Below are 27,612 nucleotides of genomic sequence, written 5' to 3'. Positions count from 1 at the left end.
GTGTTAATTCTTAGAATTTAACTGACTTTTATTTATATTTTGGATCTATAGTTGAAGTTCATGAGTCAACGTCAATGTCATATAAACCTTAATTTCTAGTAGGTTTCATTGTGCTGATGTTTCAACCAGAATAAAATATTTAATGTAAATTGTAGCTGCAAACATTGAAGTAAAAAGTCACTGTAAGTGATAAGCTTATTTTCCCTACCTTGAAGCAATTTGTCCTAAATTTCCATACGTCTGCATTTGTTTCTGCTGTTCTAAAATTCCTCAGTTGCTGGCTTTGACCTTTTACGTTGCTGAGTTTTATACATCTATTTTCTCACCTGCCGTATCCTAGGGGGCTTGGAGTACCCATAATACAGTGAGCCCACCTTCCTGGTCCCCAGACATTTCAGAAGGTCGGGAAATTTTTAAACCCAGGCAGCTTCCTGGCAGTGCCATTTGGAGCATCAAAGTGGTAAATAAAATTGCATTTACATTCATGTATCATTTCTTTCTGGCTGGTTTCATCCAAGTAGAAGTTAAGAATTAAACCTTTCCTTTCTAGATAAATAGTTCAGATTACAGGGCCACTGTTTTAATCTAAAAATTTTAGTGTAAAGAATCAACATGCTTGCACTTAAAAAAATCTGGATTAGGAGGAAATTAAATTGCAATTTGACGTGACTGGTTTTAAGTGTGAATTTTTAATAACTGCTTTTTATGGTTGCTTCCTTTTATGTTGTAATTACCAGTGTTTCTGTGGGGGAAAATTCTTGTCACATAGGCTATAAAGTAATTAAGGACTTGCTCATTCATGATAATCATAAAATTTTGTTGCTTAGAAAAGAACAAAAGCAAACTACATTAATCTATTGTGTGCTAATGGAGAAGAAATACCAGAATCGGAGCAGATTTCACTGTCTGCGTTAATAACCTCAAAATTATAGGGCCTCTTTTTCATGTCATTGATGGAAGACTCTCCTAGTTCTTGAAGTAAGTTATGTAGTCGGATGCATTTTAGAGGGTAAAAAATTAATGTGAAAAGTTAAAATACTTTACCACCTAGAGAAGATAATTTTCTTCATCTTGTATATTTAATGTGATTCTGGAATTAGGCTGTTTAATTTAGACTAATCACGGAATTCAAAGGAGTTCTAGATTCCACTTTCTTATTTCTGTCACCATTAGAACCATTTTTCAACCCACTCTGATATGTAATGTGTCGAAAGTAGAGATAGTTGTTTGAAGACCATAAAAGATATTTTGACAGTTTTGTAGCAAATACCACAAATTTTCACCTGTATCTTTAGATGCTAGGGAAAAATAGATTGCTATAATCCTGATTTAATAATTGACTTAAAAAAATCTTTTATGCTTATCAACAACAAAACCATCCAATTCAGCCCTCCCTTAGCCCTTGTTCAAAGAAGCGCAAGAGATCTAAAGGCAGAGCAGCTTAAGATAACAAGGAGAGGCAGTTTGAAGTTGACTGTATTTATTAACACGGAAGGGAAAAAAATATCACCCCCCTTTTTGTTCATGTGTATCTGTTTTGTGCTTACAATATAACCATAAATTATCACCTTGGAAACTACACAGCCAAATAGGTAATGAGTTCAGCATTTCAAACGACAGTACAAACGATATCAATTTAAAATGTGACATATTATTTAACGTTTTATGGAAAAAATATCAGGATGTTCCTATTTTAATACTTTTAAATATATATAATGTTGTAAGTATGTGTTGATGTCAGGCTTTTTCAGGTAGAATAAACAAGAAAACAACAATAACAAAAACAACCCCGGTATTTATTTGTGAAAATATTAAAGAGTTTAACCTGTTTTCCCATAGAGTATTTTTGTGTGTTAGGTAAAAATTCAGATCAGTTATTTTATTTACATTTCAAGTGATTATTATCCGGATGAGTTAAAACAAACTTTTTACCTTGTTACCCGCTTTTGTCCTCTAAATACTGTGGTAGAGTGAGGCCCCCTGTTCAGTTCATACAGACAGCTATGGAATAGGGAAATGGACAATTTTAATGGCAGGGAAAGTACTGCCGTGTGGTCGCAGAAATCAGCTGTGATGCAGTTTAGCAGTGGAGACTGCTGGTTAACATTGCAGACGCTGGAGCCAGAGTTGCTAGCTCTAGACTTTTGACCAATTTGCTTTTAATCCCTCAGTGCTTTTATCTCTAAAGTGGAGGTAATAAGACAGCACTGACCTTGTGAGACAGTGGGGAGCAAAAAGTGCTTAGAGCGGATGGTAGTAAGTACTCCGTACATGCAGCTCTTCGAAGCTCTAGTGACTGAGAGAACCTTCAGCAAGACAGTCTTTCCTTATCCTTGCTGTCTATTGAACACCAATTGGATGGGGTTGTGGCTGTCGAGCCACCTAGGATTTAGGATTAGGAGGTGGGAAAATACTGCCAGAGTTTGCTGATGCAGACAGAGCATTCACGACAGACGCAGCGTCTGATTCTAAGGTTGTAGGCGTTGGATGCTTATATATTTAAGTTGCATAATACGTGTTGAAAGATAAAAATAAGCCTGGTCTCTTAATATTTATCATCTGATCAGAATAAGAGCAAAGCAAGTATTTGTGTAGCCTTTAATAAACTGTTTTATCTCACATTGGACTTTAAAATTCTTTGGGACTTTTGCAGAGTGCTGATTTTTCCTTGTCTGTTGTGTAGGGCCGTGGGTCGGGATTTCCGGGGAAGCGGAGACCTCGTGGTGCAGGACTGTCAGGACGAGGCGGCAGAGGCAGGTCAAAATTGAAAAGTGGAATCGGAGCAGTTGTGTTACCTGGGGTAAGTCTCACTTCCGTTACCTTAAAAAAAAATTTTTTTTTTTTTAATGTTGATTAGACAGAGACAGGGCAGGAGTTGGGGAGGGGCAGAGAGAGAGAGAGAGAGACACAGAATCCCAGGCAGGCTCCAGGCTCCGAGCTGTCAGCACAGAGCCCGACGCGGGGCTCGAACCCACGAACTGCGAGATCATGACCTGAGCCGAAGTCGGATGCTTAACTGACTGAGCCACCCAGGAGCCCCCCATTACCTTTGCTGTCATCCTTCATATGTTGACAGATTATGATAATATTTGTAAAATTATTAGTTTGTAAGAGTCACATGAATAAGCCAAAATTTTTATTTTACTCTATCCCTACTCTTTTTTTTCCGACACCTCTGGTCAGGTTTTCTTTTTAAATTTTCATTAATATTTTCCATCCTTTTTCTCTTTTTTTTTACCTCCCTCTTTGACACTGATCCTTCTATGCCAACCGTTCCTAAAAACCTGTATGTAATATATTTGCTATTTGCTCCTTTATTTTTAATAAGAGCAAACTCCTGTTAAATTACCGAGTTTATTTAAAAAAACTTTATTATATTGGTGTTTTAAGTTTTTTATTGTAATGTGGCTTACAGAAGAAACTAGCAGTGTTGCAGATTAGTACATAACTCTAAAAATGTTGAAAATTTTATGAGTATCTTTGATATTTTTTAAGATTTATAATTATTTGCTCCTTGGCATGTATATCAGGCATTATTTAAATGTGGATTCAAGAAATCTATAATTGGCAAATAGTGGCAAATATTTCATGTAGTAACTTTACTATTTTACCAGAATCCTATTTTTAAAAGTCTGATTGTTCTTTTACGTTCAGGAGACACGCAGGTGGTTCAGTTTGTGCCACAGTTTATGTGACTTCTGTTCACCTATTAAAGGATGTTATGCTTGCTTCCATTTTTTTTGGCTGTTAGAAACAGAACTAAAAGAAACCCCAAAAAACAAAACTGCTATGAACTTTTATGCTTAAGTCTACACGTGGGTGTATGTGTTATTTTCCCATGAGTAAATACCTACAAATGGGATGGCCAGATACACAGTAGGTGCTGTATGCTTAGATTTTTAGGAAAACACTGCTTTTCAATTTGGGTGTGACATTTTATGTTTGCAAGAGTGCGTGAGATTCCTGCCAGAGCCTCCATATACTTACCTGTACTTGGTATGGTTCGTCTTCTTTTTTAGGTGCTTATTTATATATTTCTTTGATACAGTCCCTCTTCGGATTTTTAGTTCATTTTAAAAATATGAAATTTTTTGACTTACTGAGTTTTGAGTTTTCTTTATGTATTCTGGACACAAGTTCCTTACCATGTATATGATTTGCAAATATTTTCTTTATTTTGTGATTTGTCTTTTCATTTTCTTAGCTGTTTGGAACAGCAAATGTTTTAATTGTGATGAAGTCCCGGTTATTAATTTTTTTCTTTTATGATCATACTTTTGGTGTCTGAGAAATAATTGGATAATGCAAGATTACAAACATACTCAGTTATTTCTTCTAGAAGTATTATGGTTTTAGGTGGTGCATTTAGATATATGGTCCAATTTGAGTTAATTTTTATGTATGGTATGAACATGGACCAAAGTTCATTTTTTTGCATAAACTGAATGAATATCCAAGTATTTTAGCATCATTTCTCTGAATTGCCTTTGTATCATTCTTAAAAATTAGTTTTATCTGGGACACCTTGGTGGCTCAGTTGGTTAAGCTTTCAACTTCGGCTCAGGTCATGATCTCGCGGTCCGTGATTTCGAGCCCCACCTCGGTCACTGTGCTGACAGTTCAGAGCCTGAAGGCTGTTTCTGATTCTGTGTCCGTCCCCCCCCCCCCCCCCAATCTCTCTCTCTCTCTCTCTCTCTCTCTCTCTGTCTCTCTCTCTCTCTCTCTCTCTCTCTCTCTCTCTCTCTCTCTCTCTCTCTCTCTGCCCTTGCCCCGCTCGTGCTCGGTCTTTCTCTTTCTCTCAAAAATAACTAAAAATTTAAAACAAAAGTTTTATCTGTATTTCTGTGGATCTAACTTTGGAATCTCTGTGCTGTACCATTGATGCATTTCTATCTTCAGGCCAGTACTACAACTTTAGGCCAATCGTACTTTAACTTTATAACCACTGTTGAAAAATCAAAAATTGTCAGTCTTCCATTTTTTACTTTTTCAAAGTTGCTTTGGCCGTTCTAAATCCTTTATGTTTTTTTACTTTCTTTAAGTTTGTTTATTTTGGGAAAGAGAGAGTGTGCATGTAAGCAAGTGGGGGAGGGCAGAGAAAGAGAATCCCAAGCAGGCTGCACACCCAGTGCGGAGCCCCACATGGGGCTTGATCCCACGACTGTGAGATCTTGACCTGGGCCAAAACCAGGAGCCAGATGTTCCACCAACTGAGCCATCCAGGCACCCCAATATCCTTCCTGTTTCTGTATGAATTTTACACTTGGCCTGTCAGTTTCTACAAATAAGCCTCTAGGATCTTGACTGGGTTTGCATTTAAACTCTAGATCAAGTTGGGGAACTTGACATTTTAGCTGTGAAGGGTCTTCAACCCATGAACATTGTGTTTCTCTCCATTTCTTTAGGTCTTTTTAAAGTTCTCTTAGTGATGGTCTTTAGTTTACAACATAAATGTCTTCTTTCATCATTTCCACATTTCTTATGTTATTGTAAATGGCAGTGTTGTCTTAATTTCAAATTGTAGTTGTCAGTTGCTAGTATCCAGAAATAACTCATTTTTGTGTATTGATTTTGTATCAGAACTCCATTATTATATATAGTTGCTTATTTGTAGAACCCAACGGATTTTCTACCCTTAGGATCATGTTGTCTGCAAATAAGGTTTTATTTCTGTTTAATCTGGATGGTTTCACTTCTTTATTGCATTTGCTGTAACCTTCAATACAGTGTTAGGTAGAAGTGTTAAGATAACCTTGTCTTTTTGAACTTGAGGAGAGAAAGCATTTAGTCTTGCATCATTGAGTATGGTGTTAGCTCTAGTTTTGTTTTATTTTTTTAATAAACATCCTAAGTCAGTTTGAGGAAGCTCTTTTCTATTCATAAGTTGCTGAAATGTTTTTCTTTTAACCAAGTGTAGATGTTGGGTTTTGTCAACATTTTTTCTACGTTTACAGAAATGATCCTATGGCTTGTTTATTGATATGGTGAGTTATATTGATTGGCTTTTTTGTATGCCAAAGAAGTCTTGTCTTCTTGGGATAAACTCCACTTGGTCATGATGTTTTATCTTTTTCATATTATTGGATTCAAATGGCTAAAACTTTAAGACTTTTTATGTCTTCTGTTCATGACAGTATCGGTTTATTTTCTTATAATTTCTTTGGTTTTGGTATTGGCATAAAGCTGGCTTCCTTGAGTGAATTGCGAAATAGAGTCTTCAGTTTTCTGGACAAGTTGTGTATTGGAAACATTCTTGTATTATTTATAAAGTCATCAGTGAAGCCATTTTGGCCTCGAGTTTTCTTTGTGACAAGATTTTTTTTTAAGTTTTTTTTTTGAATCACCTGGTGCTTACGATGACAAGTTCACTCCTTAATCCACATCACCTATGTCACCCATACCCCACCAAACTCCCCTCTGGTAACCATCAGTTTGTTCTGTATAGTTAAGAGTCTGTTTCTTAGTTTGTCTGTTTTGTTTTTTCCTCTTTGCTCATTTGTTTTGTTTCTTAGATTCCACATATGAGTGAAATCATATGGGATTTGTCTTTCTCTGACTTACTTCACTCAGCATTACACTCTCTAGCTCCATCCATGTTGTTGCAAATGGCAGGATTTCATTCTTTTTTATGGCTGAATAATATTGGGGTGTGTGTGTGTGTGTGTGTGTGTGTGTGTGTGTGTGTGTGTGTGTGTGTGATTACATCTTTTCTTTTCTTTTCTTTTTTTTTTTTTTTTTTTTTTTGGTTTTGAGATGGAGAGAGAGGGAGAATCCCAAGCAGGCTTTGCAATGTCAGTGCAGAGTTTATCGTAGAACTCAAATTCATGAACCTTGAGATCATGACCTGAGCCAAAATCAAGAGTCGGATACTTAAGTGACTGAGCCACACAGGTTCCCCCATACCGCATCTTCGATCACATCTTCATCAATCGATGGACACTTGGGCTGCTTCCGTATCTTGGCTATTGTCAAAGCTGCAATAAACATAGGGGTGCGTGTATCCCTTTGAATTAGTATTCTTGTATTTTTGGGGCAAATACCCAGCAGTTTGGTTGCTGGATCGTAGGGTAGTTCGATTTTTAACTTTTTGCAGAACCTCCATACTATTTACTACAGTGGCTGCACCAGTTTGCATTCCCACTAACCATGCAGAAGGGTTCCTTTTTCTCCCCAACACCTGTTGTTTCTTATTTTTTTGGTTTTGACAGATTTGCATTTCCCTGATGGTAAGTGGTGGCGAGCATCTTTTCACATGTCTATCTGGGTGTCTTCTTTGTTCTATGTTGGCTGTCTGGGTGTTTTCTTTGGAAAAATGGCTGTTTGTGTCTTCTGCCTATTTTTTAATTGGATTGTCTTTTAGGTGTTGAATTGTATCAGTTTTTTATTTATTTTGGATACTAACTCGTTATCAAATATGTCATTTGCAAATACATGTATCTTTTCCCATTCCATAGGTTGCCTTTTATTTTTTGTTGATTGTTTCCTTTGGTGTGCAGAAGCTTTTTATTTTGGGGGAGCCTGCGTGGATTAGTGCGTTAATAAGCATCCAATTTTGGCTCAGGTCGTGATCTCGCAGTTTGTGAATTTGAGCCCCACATCAGGCTCTGAACTGTCAGCTTAGAGCCTGGAGCCTGCTTCGGATTCTGGGTCTCCCTCTCCGCCCCTCCCCCACTCATGCTTGCGCACGTGCGCGCGCGCTCTCTCTCTCTCAAAAACGAATAAACGTTTTTTTTTTTTTAAAGCTTTTTATTTGATGTAGTCCCATTAATTTATTGTTTCATTTGCCTCAAAGGGCCTGTCTAGAAAAATGTTGCTATGGTTGATGTCAGAGATACTACTGTCTATGCTCTTTTCTAAGATTTTTAAGGTTTCAGGCCTTAAATTTAGATCCATGTTGAATTTATTTTTGTGTATTGTGTAAGAAAGTGGTACAGTTTAATTTTTTTGCATAGTGCTGTCCAGTTTTCCCAATAAGATTTGTTGAAGAGATTGCCTTTTTCTGTCATCATGGAAGATTTTTAACTACATATTCAATTTCTTTGGTAGGTATAGGGCTATTTAGTTAGGTTATCTATTTCTTCTTGTATGAATTTGTCTTTCAAAGAATTTGCCCATTTAAAGTAAGTTGACAAATCTATTGGCCAGTTATCCTTTTAATATCTGTAGAATCTGTAGTGGTGTCACCTTCCTCATTCCCAGTATTGGTGATTTATGTCTTCTCTCTTTTTTCTTGATTGGTCTTGCTGCAGGTTTATCAATTTTATTGATTCTGAGCCAGCCTTTGCTTTCATTAATTTTTCTTTCTTTTTTTTTTTTGTTTCCTTCTGTTTTCCATTCCATTGATTTCTACTCTGATCTTTACTGTTTTCTTCCTCTCACTTTGACTGTTTTGCTCTGTTTTTGGTTTGCTTTTTATGTTCCTGCTTAGAACCCACTTGTGAGGTTTAGGTTAGAGCTTTCTTTTTTCTTAAGCTTATATCTGTGGTCCAGGCAAATAAAACTGTCACCTTTAGGACAAATCAGACTAATATGTATATAGGCAGTACGTACTCTCTCAAAGATTGCCTTCTTTACCCTTGTGGTAGGTTTTATATATCTAGTAGTTTAAAGGTCATGAAATAATGTATAAAAATAAAACAGTCGGTCATTAAGCTACATGATACTGTTTTCCTTCTTACATGTACAATTGCTGTTTAAAAAAATCTTGATTTTTCAGCACTTAGCATTTAAATATGCTCTTTGGATCTAGGGGATATGGCAGCTTTCTGTACAGATTTCATTTCTGATTCATTTCAGACTGGGAATACTATAGTCCATCCTTATTTTTTATTCCAAATAAAAGCATTCTCTGGTTAATTTTCCCTTTGAAAATAATAACATGTTATCATTTCTTTGAGCCTACTCACTGGGTATCATTCAATTATAAAACCTATTTTGTTTTCTGTTTTGGAAATGGGGATGTAAAAATGGATACTTTTAATTTCAGTATACTTTTGTTTACTATATTTTAGCTATTACCACAGTTATATATTTTAATATTCTCAATGTATTGTTAGTCTTGTGGGTGAATTACTGGTAACTTCACTTTTAGTGGACATTTAATTATTACTAATGGGATGATTATTTTACTTTAAGAGCCCTCTTGTTTGACTTGCTAAAATCTTAAATTGCTAATTTTGAGATACATATTGTTTAATATATTAAAAACAATTAAAACATACTGATCGATCAAAGTTATCCGTACCATCACTGCCTCTTTGGTCTTGATTTTCCTCCTTTTACCAGTTTCGTGAATTTACGTATTTGGTTGATCCGTATGGAATTGCCAATCTTCAACCATTTTCAATCTGGAAAAACAGCAATTTCTTATGATTCATCCTACTGTGTATATGTGCCAGTGGACCACATGCAATTACTTTGCATGGTGCCCTACCTCACATACTATTCTGCAGCTTATTTTTCCACTCAGCTGTGTGCCTGGTGGTTTGTTTATTTGTTTTTTGATGGAAATTGAAACAAATTTCTACCACTATTTTTTAAATGCTGCATAATTTTCCAGTTTGGATTTGCCATGGTTTTAGTAGTTCGCTAGTGATGACTATATTTAGGTTGCCTACAGTTTTCCCTTATAGTGTAGTTTAGACTATAAATTGCTTTTGTGACTGATTCTCTAATAAAACCGTAGTACTCTCCATTAAAATGGCTTTTAAACTTAATTTGCAATGAAAAATATAATGTTTAATATTAATATAATATTATATAATATATTCCTTCTATTTAGTCATTCTCTTAAGAACATTTCTCAAGAACAACACTATTACTTTTTATGTTGAATTTAACCAATGTGTTTCATGTCTGTCCTTCCATGCAAGAGGATCACATTGTAAAATTTTGGCATTGGCCAACCTGTTCTTTTCTTAAGCAACTAATTCAGAGCTTTTTTTCATGATAAGCATTCTGGAAATAATTCTTAAGCCAGTTATACTTAGTTGATTTGGTGAAATTTAGCCAAGTTTTTAGACATGAATATCTTTGGTTGGTAATCCTTTGGCTAAGATGGAAATTTTGCTTATTTTGCTATTCAGAATAATAGTATTTTAAAGCAGTGCTGTCCAAAGGAAACATATGTGTATTACATAAGCAATTTAAAACTTTAGAGTAGCTACATTAAAAAAAGGAAAGAGGGGAGCGCCTGGGTGGCTCAGTTCGTTAGGCCTCCTACTCTTGATTTTGGCTCAGGTCATGATCTCATGGTTCATGAGTTCCAGCCCCACGGCGGTCTGTGTGCAGATGATGCAGACCCTACTTGGGATTCTCTCTCTCCCTCTCTTTCTACCTCTCCCCTACTCATTCTCCCTCTTTCTCTGTCTCAAAATACACTTGAAAAAAAAAAAGCAGGAGAAATTTAATTTTAATGTATATCTTTTGAATTTATATCTGTTACCATTTCAACATGTAATATGTAAAATATACAGAATTAATTACGAGTTGTGTTTATATTCTTTTTTTTGGATACTTCTACTCACAGCACATCTCAGTTTTGACTAGCCAAATTGCTGGTTTTAAGAGTGACTAAAATAGAGGGGCACATATATGTATACACGTATACAGGTATATGCTCACAAGTAAGATACAGGGGTTTTTTGTTTGTTTCTTGATGAAAACTTCTGGTTAATTAAGTCTTACTGAAGATAGTTTATGTTTTTTCATTGCTTCCTGATCCACGGGACTTGTAACTCTAAAGAGACAATTAGGTGACTAAAAAGCATCCTGACTTCCACTTTTGCAGTCTTACCTTGGCAATAATAATCTAACTCGGAATTGTTACCGCAGGCCTTGGCAAAAATCGTATTTTGAAAAGGAGTCTTCTGAACCTTTTCCACTAAACATACAAGTGATAAATATGACTGCATTTTGTGTATTTTGCTTTTTATAGGTGTCTGCTGCAGATCTTTCGTCGAATAAGGATGAAGAAGAAAACTCTATGCATAATACAGTGGTGTTGTTTTCTAGCAGTGACAAGTTCACTTTGCATCAGGTTTGAACACTTACTGTCTTCTGCTTTCTGCTGTACATGCTGAAGTTGTCTAATGTTGAGCTGTAGAGCTTTATTAGCTACGAAGGTAATTTAAAAAATAAAATTCATATATTCTGAGCTTAGTCTCCAACCTAAATTATTACGTTCATGTGTTTTTAATTTCAGGATATGTGTGTAGTTTGTGGCAGCTTTGGCCAAGGAGCAGAGGGAAGATTACTTGCCTGCTCTCAGTGTGGTCAGTGTTACCATCCATACTGTGTCAGTATTAAGGTAAATATACTTAAATTTAAATCAGTTAAAAATGTATTGAAATTTGATGAGTATATCATCCTCTTTCCATTTCGTATAATTAAGTGTTGTTTGCTAGGATTATTAGACATACATAACTATATTTAAGTGCTTTCAATATTGCCTTTCAAGTGTTAACTCCTCTATACATCTGTGGTCTGAGGGGCACCTGGGTGGCTCAGTCGGGTAAGCGTCTGACTTCGGCTCAGGTCATGATCTCACGGTCCGTGGGTTCGAGCCCCGCATTGGGCTCTGTGCTGGCAGCTCAGAGCCTGGACCCTGCTTCAGATTCTGTGTCTCCCTCTCTCTCTGCCCCTCCGCCACTCACACTCTGTCTCTGTCTCTCTCAAAAATAAATAAACATCAAAAAAAGATTTATAAAAAATAAATCTGTCGTCTGAAATTATAGTGGTTATCCTGAAAAAATAAAAATAAAAAGGCATGCTTTTCAAAGATACTTTATCCTGCAATTTGCTCAGGTGCGAGGTTTGGTTGATGCATTCTGTCTACTGACAATAAAGGTTGACCCCAAGCAGAAAACTGTATGAAAACCCATCATTCACCTGGTCTCTCCCCATGTTCCTTCTTAGCCCTCATCCATATAGGAAAAGACATTTTCTGTTAGGCTTCTTGGATCAGTGGGTTGGTTTTTTTAAATCCGTTTTGGAGCAATTTTGGCCATCTCTTGGTATTTCTTTTTCTGTTCCCCTTTTGCCCTTCTGGAGCCTCAGTCGTGTGTGCACAGAATTGTAGGATGTAGTCCCAGATCGCTTTCACTTTCTTGATATTTTTCCAGTTTTTCTTTCTGCCTTTTAGCTTATTCCCCAAAGTCACTTTTATTATGCAGTATCTAATCTATTTTTTAAAATATAATTTATTGTTAAGTTGGCTAACATGCAGGGTGTAAAGGGTGCTCTTGGTTTTTGGGGATAGATTCCCATTCTAATCTATTTTTAAGCACATCCAGTGGATTTTTCATGGAGATGATTGTATTTTTTAATCTTAGTTTTATTTTATAGTTTAAGTTATCTCATAGTTTAAAATGTTTTCTTGAGTTTTTTCTTTCAAGTCATTGTATATACTGATAATTGTTTGCTAATTCTGTCATGTCTGACATTTCTCATTAGTATTACTTATTATGACCAATATTAGCTTACTTTTCCCCTTATGAGGATGTATTTTTGTTTTTAATTTAGTAATTTTTGATTGTGGCAGTTGTGTATTTTGCTTATATTGTTGGGAATTTGGGTTTTGTTCCTGTAAGAAGTAAGGAGTTTTTGTTTTGGCAGGAAGTTATTGCGGACAGTCGAACCTTCTGAAACTTCTCTAGCCTTTCTGGGATAGGCCTCGAGAACCTTCACTTTGAGGTGGCTCTTCTTAGACTTTTTGGTCTTAGAACCATTAACAGTCTTGAAAATTATTAAGGACCACATAGAGTTTTTGTTTATGAGGGTAATAATGATTGAATATTTACCATTTTAGAAGTTAACTAGGAATACTTTAAAACACAAAAATATTCAAGCATGTTTGTTACGATGTCATGCAATGAGGTTTTATATTTTACATATCACATAGCCTCTGTAAAACATCACTATAAAAGTTGGGGCGCCTGGATGGCTCAGTTGGTTGAGTATCTGACTTCGGCTCGGGTCATGATCCCTCAGCTCATGGGTTCGAGCCCCGCGTCAGGCTCTGTGCTGACAGCTCGGAGCCTGGAGCCTGCTTCGGATTCTGTGGCTCCCTCTTGCTGCCCCTTCCCTGCTCATGCTCTGTCTCTCAATAATGAATACATGTTACAAAAAAATTTTTTTAAACATCACTATAAGTGGATTAAAGTGAAAAAAGCAAGTAACATGTCAGTGTTATTATGAAAATAGTTTTGACCTCACAGACCCCTGAGGGTTTCCTAGGTCACACTTTAGTAACTGCTTTTTTAGCACTAGTTTAGTCTGATACGTGAGACATGGCCTTTTTGACATCGCTGCTGAATTCCCCTCACGTCCCTGCCCCCCCGGCGGCTCCCTATGACCTCCTTCACCAGTGTCTCTTTACTCCGACTGGTTGAGATTCAGATGTCTTCAGCCTTGTATTAACTCTTGTAATTGTCCAGCTTGCAAATTCCCAGTAGCCATTCTTGGTCCTGGCTGTGTGTCCTTGTTTGGCCTCCTACAAATGCAGCTTGGTGTTCAGCCAAAGACTTGAGGGAAATTCTGTGTGGATTTCTGGAGCTCTTTTTCTTTATTGCTCCTTCCTTTCCAGGACCCTGTCCTGCAGATTGCAACTGCCTCAACCTCCGAGATCTCCACCATGTGTCCTCAACTCAGCGAGACCCTGATACCTTGTGGGTTTCTCCCTCTCGGCGCAGCATTCCGGAAAATGTCTGTGGACAGAATATTGTAGGACCGACCTCACTTGTTTCCCTCTTCTCAGAAACCACAGTCCTGTTCTGCCTTTTGCTCAGTATCTGAAACAAGTGTTTCCTACGTTGTGTCCGTTTTCTAGTATCTTATGAAGGGAGAAGGGTCTTGTCCCAGTTACTCCATCATAGTTGACTCCAATATTCTCGTAGACTCTTAAAACGTCTTTCACAACTTTCTACATGGTACCATGAATGGAGCCCTGGTAATACCTTTCTTGAAAGAACTTTTGAAAATAAACACTAGCCATGTCAGTAGGAGAGAAAGAGAGTTGATGTTAGAGCTCAGCGGTCTATACGGGGAGTGGGAAGTGTGGAATTTCAACAGGGAGAGACAGTTGAGCCATCAAAGGGCTGCAGCGGGCACGTCAGCTGGGTTGGGGTGAGGTCTGGACTGCCTGACCTGAGCGGTGTGAATGCTGGTGGGCGTGGTAACCACACCTTAGCTTTGAGTGAGCAGAGCTGAGCAGCTTGAGAATTTGGCTGTAAAGGGCCACAGGGTAGGTGTCTGTGAGACAGGAAGACGTGTAGGAATGAAGAGACGTTATTTTGAAAGTTTCTACTGTTAATAGCTTGGATCTGTCTCCCACTTGATCTTACTGTTCTTCTGAGCCAGGGGTTGGTCAGTTACATCACACAGGCCACCTGTGGCCCACTGCCTCTTTCTGTAAATGAAATTTTATTGAAATAGAGCTGTGTTCTTTCATTTTCATACGTCTCTTGTGGGCTTCGCACTGCAGTGGCACTGTTGTGTAGTTTACAGGCCACGTGGCCCACAAAGTTTAGAGTATTTACATCTGACCCTTTACCAAAAAAGTTTGCCGGTAACTGCTCTAAGCCATCCTGCTCTTCCTGCCCAAAGCTCTTTTCTCCATTTGGGTAAATAATATATTATAACTTGATAATCTATTATATAAGATAATCTATATATAATATAATATAATGTATATAATTATTATAATATATATAATTATATATAATTATATATGTTATATAATATAGTCTATAATATAATATGATCTTAATAATCTGTGACTAATTTAAAAGAATCAGTAGGCTAATCGCAGTAATAAATACACATGCTTGCAGATCAAATAGCTTTCAAAGACTTTTGATGACTGGCCGGCCCCTGTCCTATTCTGCCTCCACACTTGAGTCCTCGCCCCCAGGCAGCCACTTTTCGTCTTCTCCTAGTTACTTCAATAACTCTAAATGCTGGTGCTTCTGCTGTATCTGTGCTAGATTTTGTTGACTTTCTGCTGTGAATAAATAAATGCTGATTTAGCTCTTAAAATATACCCCCTATACTCCCCAACACCCTCCCAGTGTTTTCGTTGTTTCACTACATTTAGTTAATAAATGTGTTCACTGGAGATCTAGAAAGTGTTCCATATCGATTTTGGCTCAGGTCACTATCTTGCGGTCTGTGAGTTCGAGCCCCACGTCAGGCTCTGTGCTGACAGCTCAGAGCCTGGAGCCTGCTTCAGGTTCTGTGTCTCCTTCTCTCTGTGCCCCTCCCCTGCTCGCACTCTGTCTCTATGATGAGTAAAAACATTAAAAAATGTACTATGGCTTTGTCTTTCATGGAGTTTTTAATAGCAAAAAGAAAATAATGATTCACGATTCTGCATTAGTTTTTGTTGTTTGTTTTTACCTACTGTAAGAGCATGATTATATCAAATTATTTTGGCAAGTAACTGTTTTTCTGGAAAAAGTTGTACCCTTTTACGGCACTCCCCTTTTCTCTCTCTCCTCCTCTGTGCTGGTAATTTCTAGGTCTGTTGCTGAGCTCTCCTTCTTCAACTTCCCTGAGCTGAAGTCCTTTGTGCGTTCATTGTTCTCTGCATCCCATCATCCCATGTCTTCCTTGTTCTTGGTATAACTCTAACTTTTTCCTCATATGTCTAAGTAACTCTGTTCGAAGAAGTATTCGGAAGCTGAAGTTTGAGTCTTTGTATCCCTGAAAGGTCTACTTTTACACTTAATTGCTTGGTTACTTGCTTGTGTCTTGAAAATTATATTCCTATAGAATTGGAAGCTATTACTCTGTTGTATCCAGAATTGGACAATCTGATGTCATTTTGGTAGTTGTTCTTTATTTAGCTCTTTTATTTTCCTTTCAGGTAGCTTTTAGACTTCCTTATTCCTCATGATCTGAATTTTTATTCTGTATTGTGACTTCTTGCCATTTCATTTTAACACAAGTACTTTGTGTCCTATCTGTAGATTCTAGTTTTTTGAGAGCTTTCATTTGGTTCCAGATTCATAATCTTACATGGTGTGGTTGGTTTGTGGAGTTTATCAGAAATATAGAAATTTTAGGGGCGCCTGGGTGGCTCAGTCGGTTAAGTGTGCAACTTCAGCTCAGGTCATGATCTCACTGTTCATGAGTTCGAGCCCTGCATCGGGTTCTCTGCTGTCAGCTCGGAGCCTGCTTCTGATCCTCTGTGTCCGTTCCCCCCCCCCCCCCCCCCCCGTTTGCCCCTCCCCTGCTCATGCACATGCGTGCACTCTCTCTTTCTGTCAAAAATAAATAAACAGTAAAAAAATGTATAGAGACTTTCAAACTTTGCTGCTAACTTAGACCCTGTGCCAGAGGAGAATATACAGAAGAGTGATGAACTTCAGAAGTCCTAGCTTCACAGCTGAAAATCCTCCAAGATCATGAAATGTCCTTGGGACATATTTTCTTAGGAACTCATGTTTTAGTTTAATGTGTTAGATTTTTAAACATTGACTGTTTAAGTTTATTTATTTATTTTGAGAGAGAGAGAGAGGGAGAGAGAGCACGCAGGCACGCACATACACATGCACGTAAGCCAGCATGGTAGGGGCAGAGAATGAGGGAGAGCAAGAATCTCAAGCAGCCCCCATGCTCAGCATGGAGCCCAATGTGTGGGGCTCAATCCCACAGACTGTAAGGCCATGACCTGAGCCAAAATCAAGAGTTGTACACTTAACTGACTGAGCCACCCAGGCGCCCCTAAATATTGACTTTAATATACAAATCCTTTTTGCAGTGTACATAAGTTTCAGAAGTATGAATTCATGAAATGTCATAGACGGAAACTATGCCAATACATTTTCAAAACCTAAATTAACAGCTAAGGGGCAATTTACTTGATCTCTTCAGTATCTAGTCACTACATCAATAAAGTGGACATAAATCCACAGCACAAGGTAGTTATGTGGTCTTAAAAAAAAGTCGTTAAAATATGTACCGCTTTCTGTCCTGTCTAGCAGATAGACTTGTGAAAGCACATGAATGCGCCCACCCCAGGATGGGGCCACTGTTGGTGCTCATACATGTTGCTTGCTTGCCTCTTTACCTGCTTCTTGGGACATAAGCACCACATACTCGTTTATTTGGCATATGTGATCATGCAAAATGAGGTGTGTGTTGATGTATAAATCACCAGGATTGGTTGTGTCTTTTATAGATCACTAAAGTGGTTCTTAGCAAAGGTTGGAGGTGCCTTGAGTGCACTGTGTGCGAGGCGTGTGGGAAGGCCACTGACCCCGGAAGACTCCTGCTGTGTGATGACTGTGACATAAGCTACCACACCTACTGCCTCGACCCTCCTCTGCAGACAGTGCCCAAAGGAGGCTGGAAGTGCAAATGGTACTCTAGGACTTACCTTTCCCTCCTTGGCCTTGCAAGTGCACAATGTTTCCACACCAGTTTTTGAAAATTAGCCACATGCACTTACGTGCGTAATAACGTGTTTGTTATGACAGATAGCACACCACTTCTCAGAAAAATTTCCAGATATGTTTCAGAAAAATGTTCAGATATATTTCAGATATATTTTTCAGAAAATTTTCTGATTTTCAGATATGATTTCCCCCCATTCTGTTCTTGTATAGCTTCTTGAATTACAGTAACTAAGTAAATAAGCCGGACACTTGTTGGGGGGGATTGGATTGCAGGTGTGTGTGGTGCAGACACTGTGGGGCAACGTCTGCAGGCCTGAGATGTGAATGGCAAAACAACTACACACAGTGTGCTCCCTGTGCAAGCTTGTCTTCCTGCCCCGTCTGCTATCGGAACTATCGAGAAGAAGATCTTATTCTGCAGTGTCGACAATGTGACAGGTATCAAGCTGCTTTTTAAAACTTTTATTCTTTTTTGCAAGCTTTTCTCTTTTAAATGTAGCAAAAGGAAGTTGGAAAACAACTTTCTTCGATCTTAAATTTAAGAAACAAGACCTTTTTTTACTTTCCAGAGTTTCTGTCAGCTAGAAACTACAGAAGTTTCCTGTTTTGTATCCACAACTCCACACTAAGGTTTTTAACTTGGGGCTTTTAAGGGTTTATGAATCCCTTGAAATTAGATGCAGAATTATTGCCTGCATATATGCATTTTTCTATGGAGGGTTTCTGAATCTTTGATTGGATTCTACAAATGATCTGACAGATTATATTTTCCTTGAACTACTTTTTTTTTTTTTTTTTTTTTTTTTTTTTTTTTTTTTTTTTTTAAGCTCTGGATAGTAAATGTCTAGATATTGGGTACCCGTTCCCACCCTCTCCAAGTAGTATGTGTACAGCTTCAAAATCAAGAACGCTTTCTCTGTTTTCAGTGGTGTATTATTGTGCTCTGGTAATAGTTGAGCGCTGTACGTGTGGTATTAGTATTATTTCATCAGCAGTACAGGGTTCTCAGTACTCGCTGCCCACTAATTTGTTCAAAGGCAAGACAACTTTTGTTCCTAGTTAATAGCCAGCCTCAAACACGAGAGCTGTATCTACCCACAGGACATGCGTCCCAGGAGCATGTACACACCACACTGTTCGCAGTCTTCTGAATTCCTTCATACTTGCCCGGACTAGCTTCCTTCTCTCTCCGCTGTGTTCGGTGTATGATCGGAAAACAGTTACGCTGTCCTCCTCATACGCTGTCCTTTTGCTTCCTTCCCAGTATTTGGTCTCATTCCTTTTTCTTATTCAAAGCTCCAGAAGTTTCGGTGGGTCCGTGGGCATGGTTAGGAGAAAGGGCAACATGGGCAGGATAGGAGGAGTGTGTGAGGCTTAGGGCTTTAAATGCGGCAGCTGTCCACTCCTGTGGTCGTTTTTAAAAGGAAGCCATTCTCTGTGCATTTCTGTTTCTTTCTTTCTTTGTAAATGTTCAAATATGGTCTTTTTAGATGGATGCATGCGGTTTGTCAGAACTTAAATACTGAAGAGGAAGTGGAAAATGTAGCCGACATTGGTTTTGATTGTAGCATGTGCAGACCCTATATGCCTACGTCAAATGGTAAGAAAATAACGTGAACGGTGGGTCTGTGCTCCTACACCTCACCGGCACTTTGCTGTCTTTTTGTGAAACAGTTATTTGGACAAGTATTTTATGGAAAATAAGTTACTTTTAGTTATAAATGAACTCTTATGCTCCCAACTTAATGTGTTAAAACAATTTGCTTACAGAAAGAAAAGGAACTAAGCATATATTATGGATATAAAATGTCATTTCGCTTTCATGCCTCACAATCTTGCAGTGACTAGCTTGTGTAGAAATTCAGTATGTTGCTTCGTATCCTGGCCATTTTTCCCTCCATGATGTGTGTTTCCTTTACTCCTTGTCCTTGTTTTTAAAGACAGCCTTTAACTTGATTTAGTGTTTAAGTGTTTATTTCAGTAAAATGGGTAAAGGAGCAGAAAATTTAGTTATGTGTCTTTGTATACTTTGCTTTTTCTGAAAAAATGACACGAATTGTTTTCATTTCAGTGCCTTCCTCAGACGGCTGCGAATCTTCACTTGTAGCACAGATTGTCACGAAAGTGAAAGAGCTAGGTAAAGTCTGAAATGCTGTTCCTTACACAGGGCGTGTAAATGCTTAATTACTGAGGTATCTGACTTGCCACATGTTCCGTGCCTTTATCCTATGAGTGTTCATTCTGAATTCCCTGATGTCGGGTATCGTTCCTGTCATTGATACGTATAAAGTGTTCATCTTATCCAGCTTTGGTGGGACACTGTTCCTATGAATCTTAGCCAATTGGCAGTGAAACAACCACCCTTAAAGTAATCATCAACTCTGTACTTGCTTTGGTTTCATTGATATATTACTGTGCTTAGTAATGAATTAGGAGAAGAAAGGTTCTAGTTAGCAAACAGGGATTTTTTTTTTTTTTTTTGGAATTAATTCAATCTATTTTTTTCTGAAATGGATCAGCTAGAGAGGTATCTTAATAAGATAGTTTTAAACTGTTGTTCTTTTTTCTAACAGTATTTGATATTGGATACTAAAACATTTGAGTAGTATAGAAATTGTTGTAATAAATAGCAATTTTGTACATTTAAAAATGTGCAGGATTTCTACTTACTTACTGCCTCTCCCTGACAGTGATTATATTGATACTTTGCTTTCTAGATGGGTTTCTCTTATGTAAATTGATCTCCCTCTTTCAGTCTGAAAAGATATTCCAGGAAAACGGTCGTAGTTGAATAGCTGAAGCATTGCTTTTAGCTTCATTGCTTTCTTTCTAAATCCTTATTTTGATAATTGAGAAAAAATGCCGGGAAGATCATTTTTTAAAAACTTACAACTTCTCTGCTTAAAATCCAAAGAAGTTCAACCAATTATTTTTAGTTTTAATTGAGTACTGTTAATGATTTGTGCATTTCATAGATAATTGCTTTATCGTAGTCACATTCCCTTCACATGGGTATTTTGGAACAGTAATCAACTTAGCAGTGAAAATTAAAGTGAGAGTTTTGATTTGTATCCTTGGGATATTGTAATTTTAGATCCACCCAAGACATATACCCAGGATGGTGTGTGTTTGACTGAATCAGGGATGACTCAGTTACAGAGCCTCACAGTTACAGTTCCACGAAGAAAACGGTCCAAACCAAAGTTGAAGTTGAAGATTATAAACCAGAATAGTGTGGCTGTCCTTCAGACCCCTCCAGACATCCAATCAGAGCATTCAAGGGATGGAGAAATGGATGATAGTCGAGGTAATACTAACTTATTTTCCATTGAATATGTTCACAAGAATTAAAGTACATAAAATATCTTCCAAAATATATATGTTTTATCTCAGGGTAAATTCTACTGACTTAGGTAACCCTTGATGTGACCCTTGGCCTTTCTAAGTGAGTTGTCTTCTTGGGCTTTTCAGATTCTCTTCCTTTCACATGTCCTCTAGAGCAGACTGTCTTACATTATAGAAATCTCCAGGAACACCATTTTTTTGAGGATCACAGATGGGAAAATTCAGAGGGCGCGACTCTAGTTTGCAAGGTAGCAGCTTAAAACTCAGATGCTGTGAGCTCAGATACCATGGCTAAGTTAAAGTAGCCTCGACCCATGTGTTTCTACCTGGAAAAACCATTATTAATGTTCAAGTGTAAATTTATGTTCACAGATGTTCATCATAAACTTCTCTGTTGATGAACATCTTCTCGATCCCAGTAGATATAAAGGATTTTCTAGCTGAATCCTTGAGATGACAGAATAATTTTAGTAGTGTGCAATTCAATAGGGGTTATATTTTTGCTTCTCTGAAGATGATCACCACAAGCTTATTTCTTTTTTGATTGGTTATCTCTTTTCTGCTGAGAAATAATTACCTTTGCTCTATCATACCATGTTATTCAGCAGTATGTACTGAATGCCTACTCTGTGCTGGATATTGGAAGTCATGTCAGTGAACAAAGCAGATAGAACTCTCCGCTCCTAAAACTCACTTTTTAATATTAGGAGAAAAGACCATTTTAAAATACGTAACATAGGAGTGCCTGGGTGGCTCAGTTAGTCTGACTCTTGATCTCAGCTCGGGTCTTTTTAATTTTTTTAATGTTTAGTTTTGAGAGAGAGGGATGGAGGGAGACACAGAATCCGAAGCAGGCTCTAGGCTCCGAGCTGTCAGTATAGAGCCTGACATGGGGCTCAAACTCACAAACCACGAGGTTATGATCTGAGCTAAAGTCAGATGCTCAACCGACGAGCCACTCAGGCGCTCCTCAGCTCGGGTCTTGATCCTTGGGGTCCTGGGGTGGTTCAAGCTCTGCGTTGGGCTCTGTGATCGTCATGGAGCCTACTCAAAAAATATATACATGCGTGTGTGCGTGCGTGTGTGTGTGTGTGTGTATCTCATAATAAACGAGTTATTAAAATGCTTGGCAAGTGCTGTAGAAAGCTAGCATTGGAATAAGAAGAATTGGTAGTGCATATGGTGACGTGAGGCATCAGATGAACTGAAAGCAGTATTTGAGCACAGACTTTAAAGAGGCGAGTGGACTACTCGATTACCTGAGGGAAGAGCATCCCAGATGGCGAGAAAGCTATTGCACAGGCTGAGAGTAGGAGCATGCCTGGCATGTTTCAGGAATGTGAAGACCAGTGTGTCCAGCAGTGAACAAAGGCGACAGTAGGAGGTGATGAGATCAGAAGTCTAGCTATATTACAAAGATGTAATCATCAGGACAGTATGGCATTGGCACAAAACAGACACATAGACCAATGCAACAGAATAGAGAACCCAGAAATGGGACAGAGACCTGCAAAAGAATGAATCTGGACCACTTTCCTAAACCAGACACAAAAATAAATCCAAAATGGATGAAAGACCTAAATGTGAGACAGGAAGCCATCAGAATCCTCGAGGAGAAAACAGGCAGCAACTCTTTGATGTTGGCTACAGCAGTTTCTTACTTGACACATCATCGGAGGCAAGGGAAACAAACAAAAATGAACTATTGGGATCTTATCAAACTTCTGCACAGTGAAGGAAACAATCAGCAAAATTAAAAGGCAAGTCACACAATGGGAGAAGATATTTGCAAATGACAGATAAAGAGTTAGTATCCAAAATCTATAAAGAACTTATCAAACTTAACACCCAAAAAAACAATCCAGTGAAGAAATGGGCAGAAGACATGAATAGACACTTTTCCAAAGAAGACATCTAGTTGGCTAATAGATACATGAAAAGATGCTCAACATCACTCATCATCAGGAAAATGTAAATCAAAACCACAATGGATACCACCTCACGCCCGTCAGAATGGCTAAAATTAACAACTCGGGACACAACAGATGTTGGCGAGGATGCGGAAAGAGAGGAACCCTTTTGCTCTGTGGGTGGGAATGTTTGAAACTGGTGCAGCCGTTCTGGACGATGGTATGGCGGTTCCTCAGAAAGTTAAAGTAGAACTACCCTATGACCCAGCAATTGCACTATTAAGTATTTATCTAAAGGATACAAAAATGCTGGTCCGAAGGGACACATGTACCCCAATGTTTATAGCAGCACTGTCAACAATAGCCAAAGTATGGAAAGAGCCCACATGTCTGTTGACTGATGAATGGATGAAGAAGATGTGGTATATACATACGATGGACTATTACTCGGTGATGAAAAAGAATGAAATCTTGCCATTTGCAACAACGTGAATGGAACTAGAGTGTATAATGCTAAGTGAAATAAGTCAGAGAAAGACAAATATCGCATGATTTCACTCATATGTCGACTTTAAGAAACAAAACATGAGCATAGGGGAAGAGAAGGAAAAATAAGATAAAACCAGAGAGGGCGGCAAACCATAAGAGACTCTTAAATCCAGAGAACGTGAGGGTTGATGGGGATGGGGGGGGAGATGGGTTAAATGGGTGATGGGTATTAAGGAGGGCACTTGTTGGGATGAGTACTGGGTGTTCTATGAAGTGATGAATCACTGGGTTCTACTCCGGAAACCAATACTACACTGTATGTTAACTAACTTCAATTTAAAAAAAAAAAAAAAAAAAAAAAAAAAAAAGTCGTCGTTGTAAAGGAGAGAGGAGGCAAGACTGAGTAGGTCATACAGAGTCATAAGGCAATGCTTGAGCTTGTGGATGGAGGTAATCAGAGGTTACTGAGAAAATGGTTTAATCTTACTCATATTTTATTTAAAAAATTTTTTTTTAACATTTATTCATTTTTGAGAGTGAGAGAGACAGAGCATGAGTGGGGGAGGGGCAGAGAGAGAGGGAGACACACAATCCAAAGCAGGCTCCAGGCTCCGAGCTGTCAGCACCGAGCCCGACGCGGTGAACTGCGAGATCATGACCTGAGCCGAAGTCGGACGCTCAACCTACTGAGCCACCTAGGCACCCCATAATCTTACTGATGTTTTAAATGGAACACCCGGTTGTAATGTGAATAGACTGTGAGGTCCAAGAGTTGTGGCACCTAGATCAGTCAGGAAGGTGCCACATTTGTGCAGGTCAGAGAGAATTGTGGCTTAGCATCGGTGTGTCTTTTATCAGTCCTCACATTTTCTGTGCAGTAGGTTGTGTGCGGTTGGGAGAAAAACTTCCTGATGCTTCTGTATAACTGATGTTCAAATCCTATTAAGCAGAAAATTTGATTTTAAAGTTTCGGGGCTTGTGAAGAAATAGTCTGTATATCTGGGAGGAATTGATCAGATTACCATCCACCAGAGCACAGTGAAGAATTCTAATGTCTAAGGACAGTGGGAAACCTGAAAAATGGTTCCACAGTTACTTAAATCTGGGAAATGCTGCATTTCACAGAATTTGGAAGATTTCTTGACAGTACACATTAATTCCCAAAGTATGAGATTATAGAGCCTTTTAAAAACGTGGCAGAACTACAACAAAAAGGCCTGAGAAGGTTTTCCCTTCGATGACTGTTGCATAGGACAGCGTTCAGGGAAATGATGGGCATGTCTTCAGCGTGTAGCTTCCAGATTGGGTCCCTTGAAGGCGTGTCCCCTTGAAAGTGATTTTCTACGTGATGTCACACATAAGTACATCCTAGGTCCACGAACCCACAAAGTCCACACGCATTTGTGATGCTCCTGGAACGTTGTAACAGCACCTTTTCCTTGTAGCTTTTGTCAGCTGTTTACTCTTCGGATAAGTGGTTCTTCAGGAAAAATAAGTCATGAACGGTCATCTTAGCACATCAACAACAAATTCCTTGTGCAACAGAGGCAGACTTTTTTCTAATTCACTTACTGGTATCTGGAAACCTTGTTCACAGGCGCGTGCGCACACACACACACACACACACACACACCCCAAATCCAAAGAAAACGGAAACACTGTGTTGTGTCTCAAGAGTGGGAACACAGTGCCCAGTATAGACCTTCCCACTGTGAAAGGATGGGTGTCTGGGGGTGTGAGCCTAAGGTTGTATTTAGGCCCCGGAAGGCAAAGGATGGGGGGCGGGGGGATAGAGTGGAGCCAGGAATGGTAGTAAGTAGTGGAGGGAGAGAAGCAGCAGCAAGTGGCTAGGTCATTACTGCCTGTAATGTTATCGCTAATCCTCTTAACTTTTAAAATTTGATTTGTGGACAACTCCTACATTCACATGGTTTAAAACTGAAAAAGAATTAAGGGTAAGCAGTGAAAAGTGTCCCTCTCTCCCCTGTCCTCATTTTTGGATGGAGAGTTTTTGGTAACTAGGTAATATTCAATTACAGCTATAGTTGGAGCTCAGAAGAGGGTTCTAGGCTGCAGAGACAGTCTTGTGGTCCTGAGCCGGAAGATGTAATTGAAGGCAAAGGGAAGATTTTTTTAAGTGCAAACTGACTTGTAGTTGTCTTTCTGAGCATTCTCTGTGTGTGTTTCCCCTTCCCTGATGCTTGTGTCTCATTTCCCGAAGACAGCACATTAAGCAACATGAATTCTACAACCATTTGGTGCCTTTTCCATCATTTTGTACACTTTCCCCACCTACTGGGTGCACAATTAGAATGGCTCAGTGACCACTTTGCCTTCTATTTCCTATTACATAGGAATTATGTATTTGGTAGATTTTTTTTTCCAATTTTATCTGTGTATTTTTCTTTTTTCCAGAAGGAGAACTTGTGGACTGTGATGGGAAATCAGAATCTAGTCCTGAACGGGAAGCTGTGGACGATGAAACGAAGGGGGCGGAAGGAACAGATGGTGTGAAAAAGAGAAAAAGGAAACCGTACAGACCAGGTATCATCCTGAGCTGGACCTTTTAATGTAATCAAAACTTAGTTAATTTAAGAAAAAATGTAATATTGAGGACTCCCAAGTATAATTAAATGAACAAAATGAAATATAGCTCCTTAACTCTCCAAACTAAAACTTGAATGTCGAAATTGAAGAACTGAATGTGCATTTAGGTGGCAAATTCCTTAGGTCGAGTATGTGAATACTTCACAAAAAATGATTCTTTTAATGCCTTATCCCAATGTTTTATTTGTACTGGGACCTTTAAGGCCGTTTGTATATTTTTCCTTTGATGCGTACTTCTGCAATTATTTTAATTTTCAGCATTCGTATTTACTATTTGTTATGTTAAAAAAATTTTTTTTTACGTTTATTCATTTTTGAGAGACGGAGAGAGCACGAATGGGGGAGGGTCAGAGAAAGAGGGAGACACAGAATCTGAAACAGGCTTCAGGCTCTGAGCTGTCAGCACAGAGCCCGACGCAGGGCTTGAACTCACAGACTGCGAGATCATGACCTGAGTCGAAGTCGGACACTTAACCGACTGAGCCACCCAGGCGCCCCATATTTGTTATGTTTTTGTTTTTTTTTTTTTTTAATATTTGTTTATTTTTAAGAGAGAGACAGAGCATGAACAGGGGAGGGTCAGAGAGAGAGGGAGACAGAGAATCCAAAACAGGCTCCAGGCTCTGAGCTGTCAGCACAGAGCCCGACGCGGGGCTCGAACTCACGGACCCTGAGATCATGACCTCAGCCGAAGTCAGATGCTTAACCGACTGAGCCACCCAGGCACCCCTGCTATGTTTTTAAAACTTACTTCAGTGTTTGTGCAGGAGCCAGTAAGTGTATAATGTGAGGGCGATATGACAGAGTTCTTAGGCTTCCTGAATTTATAGACCAGTTCATACACGACTGATTAAATTCTGATTTCCTCCCTGCCTCAGAGGTGGAGGGACATCTCGCTTGCTTATAAGATTTTATTTGCCTTATTGGAAAAAATTACTGAAATGGTCACAATGCAGACCTTTTAGGCTTTCTTTAGGCACTTTATTCATGTCTGTTTACCAATCAGTGAGACATTAAGTCGAATCAATTCAGTCTTTAATCTTCTAGCTGCTTATATTGTATTGATAAGAGTGTTGTAAATACCTTTTGAGGTGCAAGGAAGACCTTTCTCACTGTTGTATGTATTCTGTAAGACCTCAAGAAGGTAACTTTCCTTACAGGTGGGCCACATCTGAAACAAGGACCTAGGTTAGCTTCATCCAAGTCACTGCATGAAAATCACTTCATTTCTTCCTAATTTGGAGGCTTATTACTATACATACGTTTTTAGACACTGCAAACTCCTTCTAGGAGCTAACATTTATTGTGTTTTTTTCCTTTGACTCTGCCTTCCGTGAAGGTCATCTCTGTGACTGAGGGAGCCATTAGGTCACAAAGTGGGTTCGACTTACTTTTGACTGTGTGTCAGGCTCTAGTCTATGGGCTTTACATCTGGCAAGTTATTTAATCCTTATAATGCATGTATGAGGAGGAGTTAGATGCCATCCCTGTTTTACCAGTGAGGGAACTGGGAACACTTAAAAATTAGATAGCTTGCCCAAAGTCACAGAGGAACCAGAGTTAGAATTTCTGCTTTTAATTATAGAGCTGAATGTGTCTCATGTCCAAGGGCCTTAAGTAGACACGTTACCCCTGAAGTCATACTGACTTTGTTTGGGTCATCTAGTTTTGTTTATATCTTGTATTTATTCTCTGTAGCTGATGTACAAGTAATTTGAAAGATGATATTTGAGTTACTTAATATTTGCTAAATAAGTATAATTTACTGTAATATATACTCTGATGCTGCTTAGAAGAGGAAATGCACGCAGTCTTTCTACACTCTAATAATGTCTTTTTATACCTGTTTGGTTAGTGATAAG

At 38.6% G+C, this 27,612-nt stretch overlaps 1 protein-coding gene across 23 annotated transcripts in view; it reads left to right on the top strand.

The window, feature by feature from the left end:
- Positions 1–27,612, top strand: part of KMT2C (lysine methyltransferase 2C) — a 279,835-nt gene that overhangs the window by 185,909 nt on the left and 66,314 nt on the right. For 22 of the 23 annotated variants that reach the window (XM_042975990.1, XM_042975898.1, XM_042975893.1 and 19 more), the window contains 10 exons: positions 341–460; positions 2,684–2,800; positions 10,937–11,038; positions 11,204–11,308; positions 17,183–17,364; positions 17,673–17,837; positions 18,890–18,999; positions 19,471–19,536; positions 20,494–20,706; positions 25,559–25,687. In XM_042975990.1, coding sequence (XP_042831924.1) covers positions 341–460; positions 2,684–2,800; positions 10,937–11,038; positions 11,204–11,308; positions 17,183–17,364; positions 17,673–17,837; positions 18,890–18,999; positions 19,471–19,536; positions 20,494–20,706; positions 25,559–25,687 — 1,309 coding nt within the window. The remainder of the gene's footprint in view (positions 1–340; positions 461–2,683; positions 2,801–10,936; positions 11,039–11,203; positions 11,309–17,182; positions 17,365–17,672; positions 17,838–18,889; positions 19,000–19,470; positions 19,537–20,493; positions 20,707–25,558; positions 25,688–27,612) is intronic. The other variant, XM_042975919.1, reaches the window with a different exon arrangement.

This window comes from Panthera tigris, chromosome A2 (genome assembly GCF_018350195.1).
Source record: "Panthera tigris isolate Pti1 chromosome A2, P.tigris_Pti1_mat1.1, whole genome shotgun sequence".
In the NCBI taxonomy this organism is placed as follows: domain Eukaryota; kingdom Metazoa; phylum Chordata; class Mammalia; order Carnivora; family Felidae; genus Panthera; species Panthera tigris.
The sequence above is the reverse complement of the archived record's forward strand: the minus strand, read 5'-3'. Positions and strand labels throughout refer to the sequence as shown.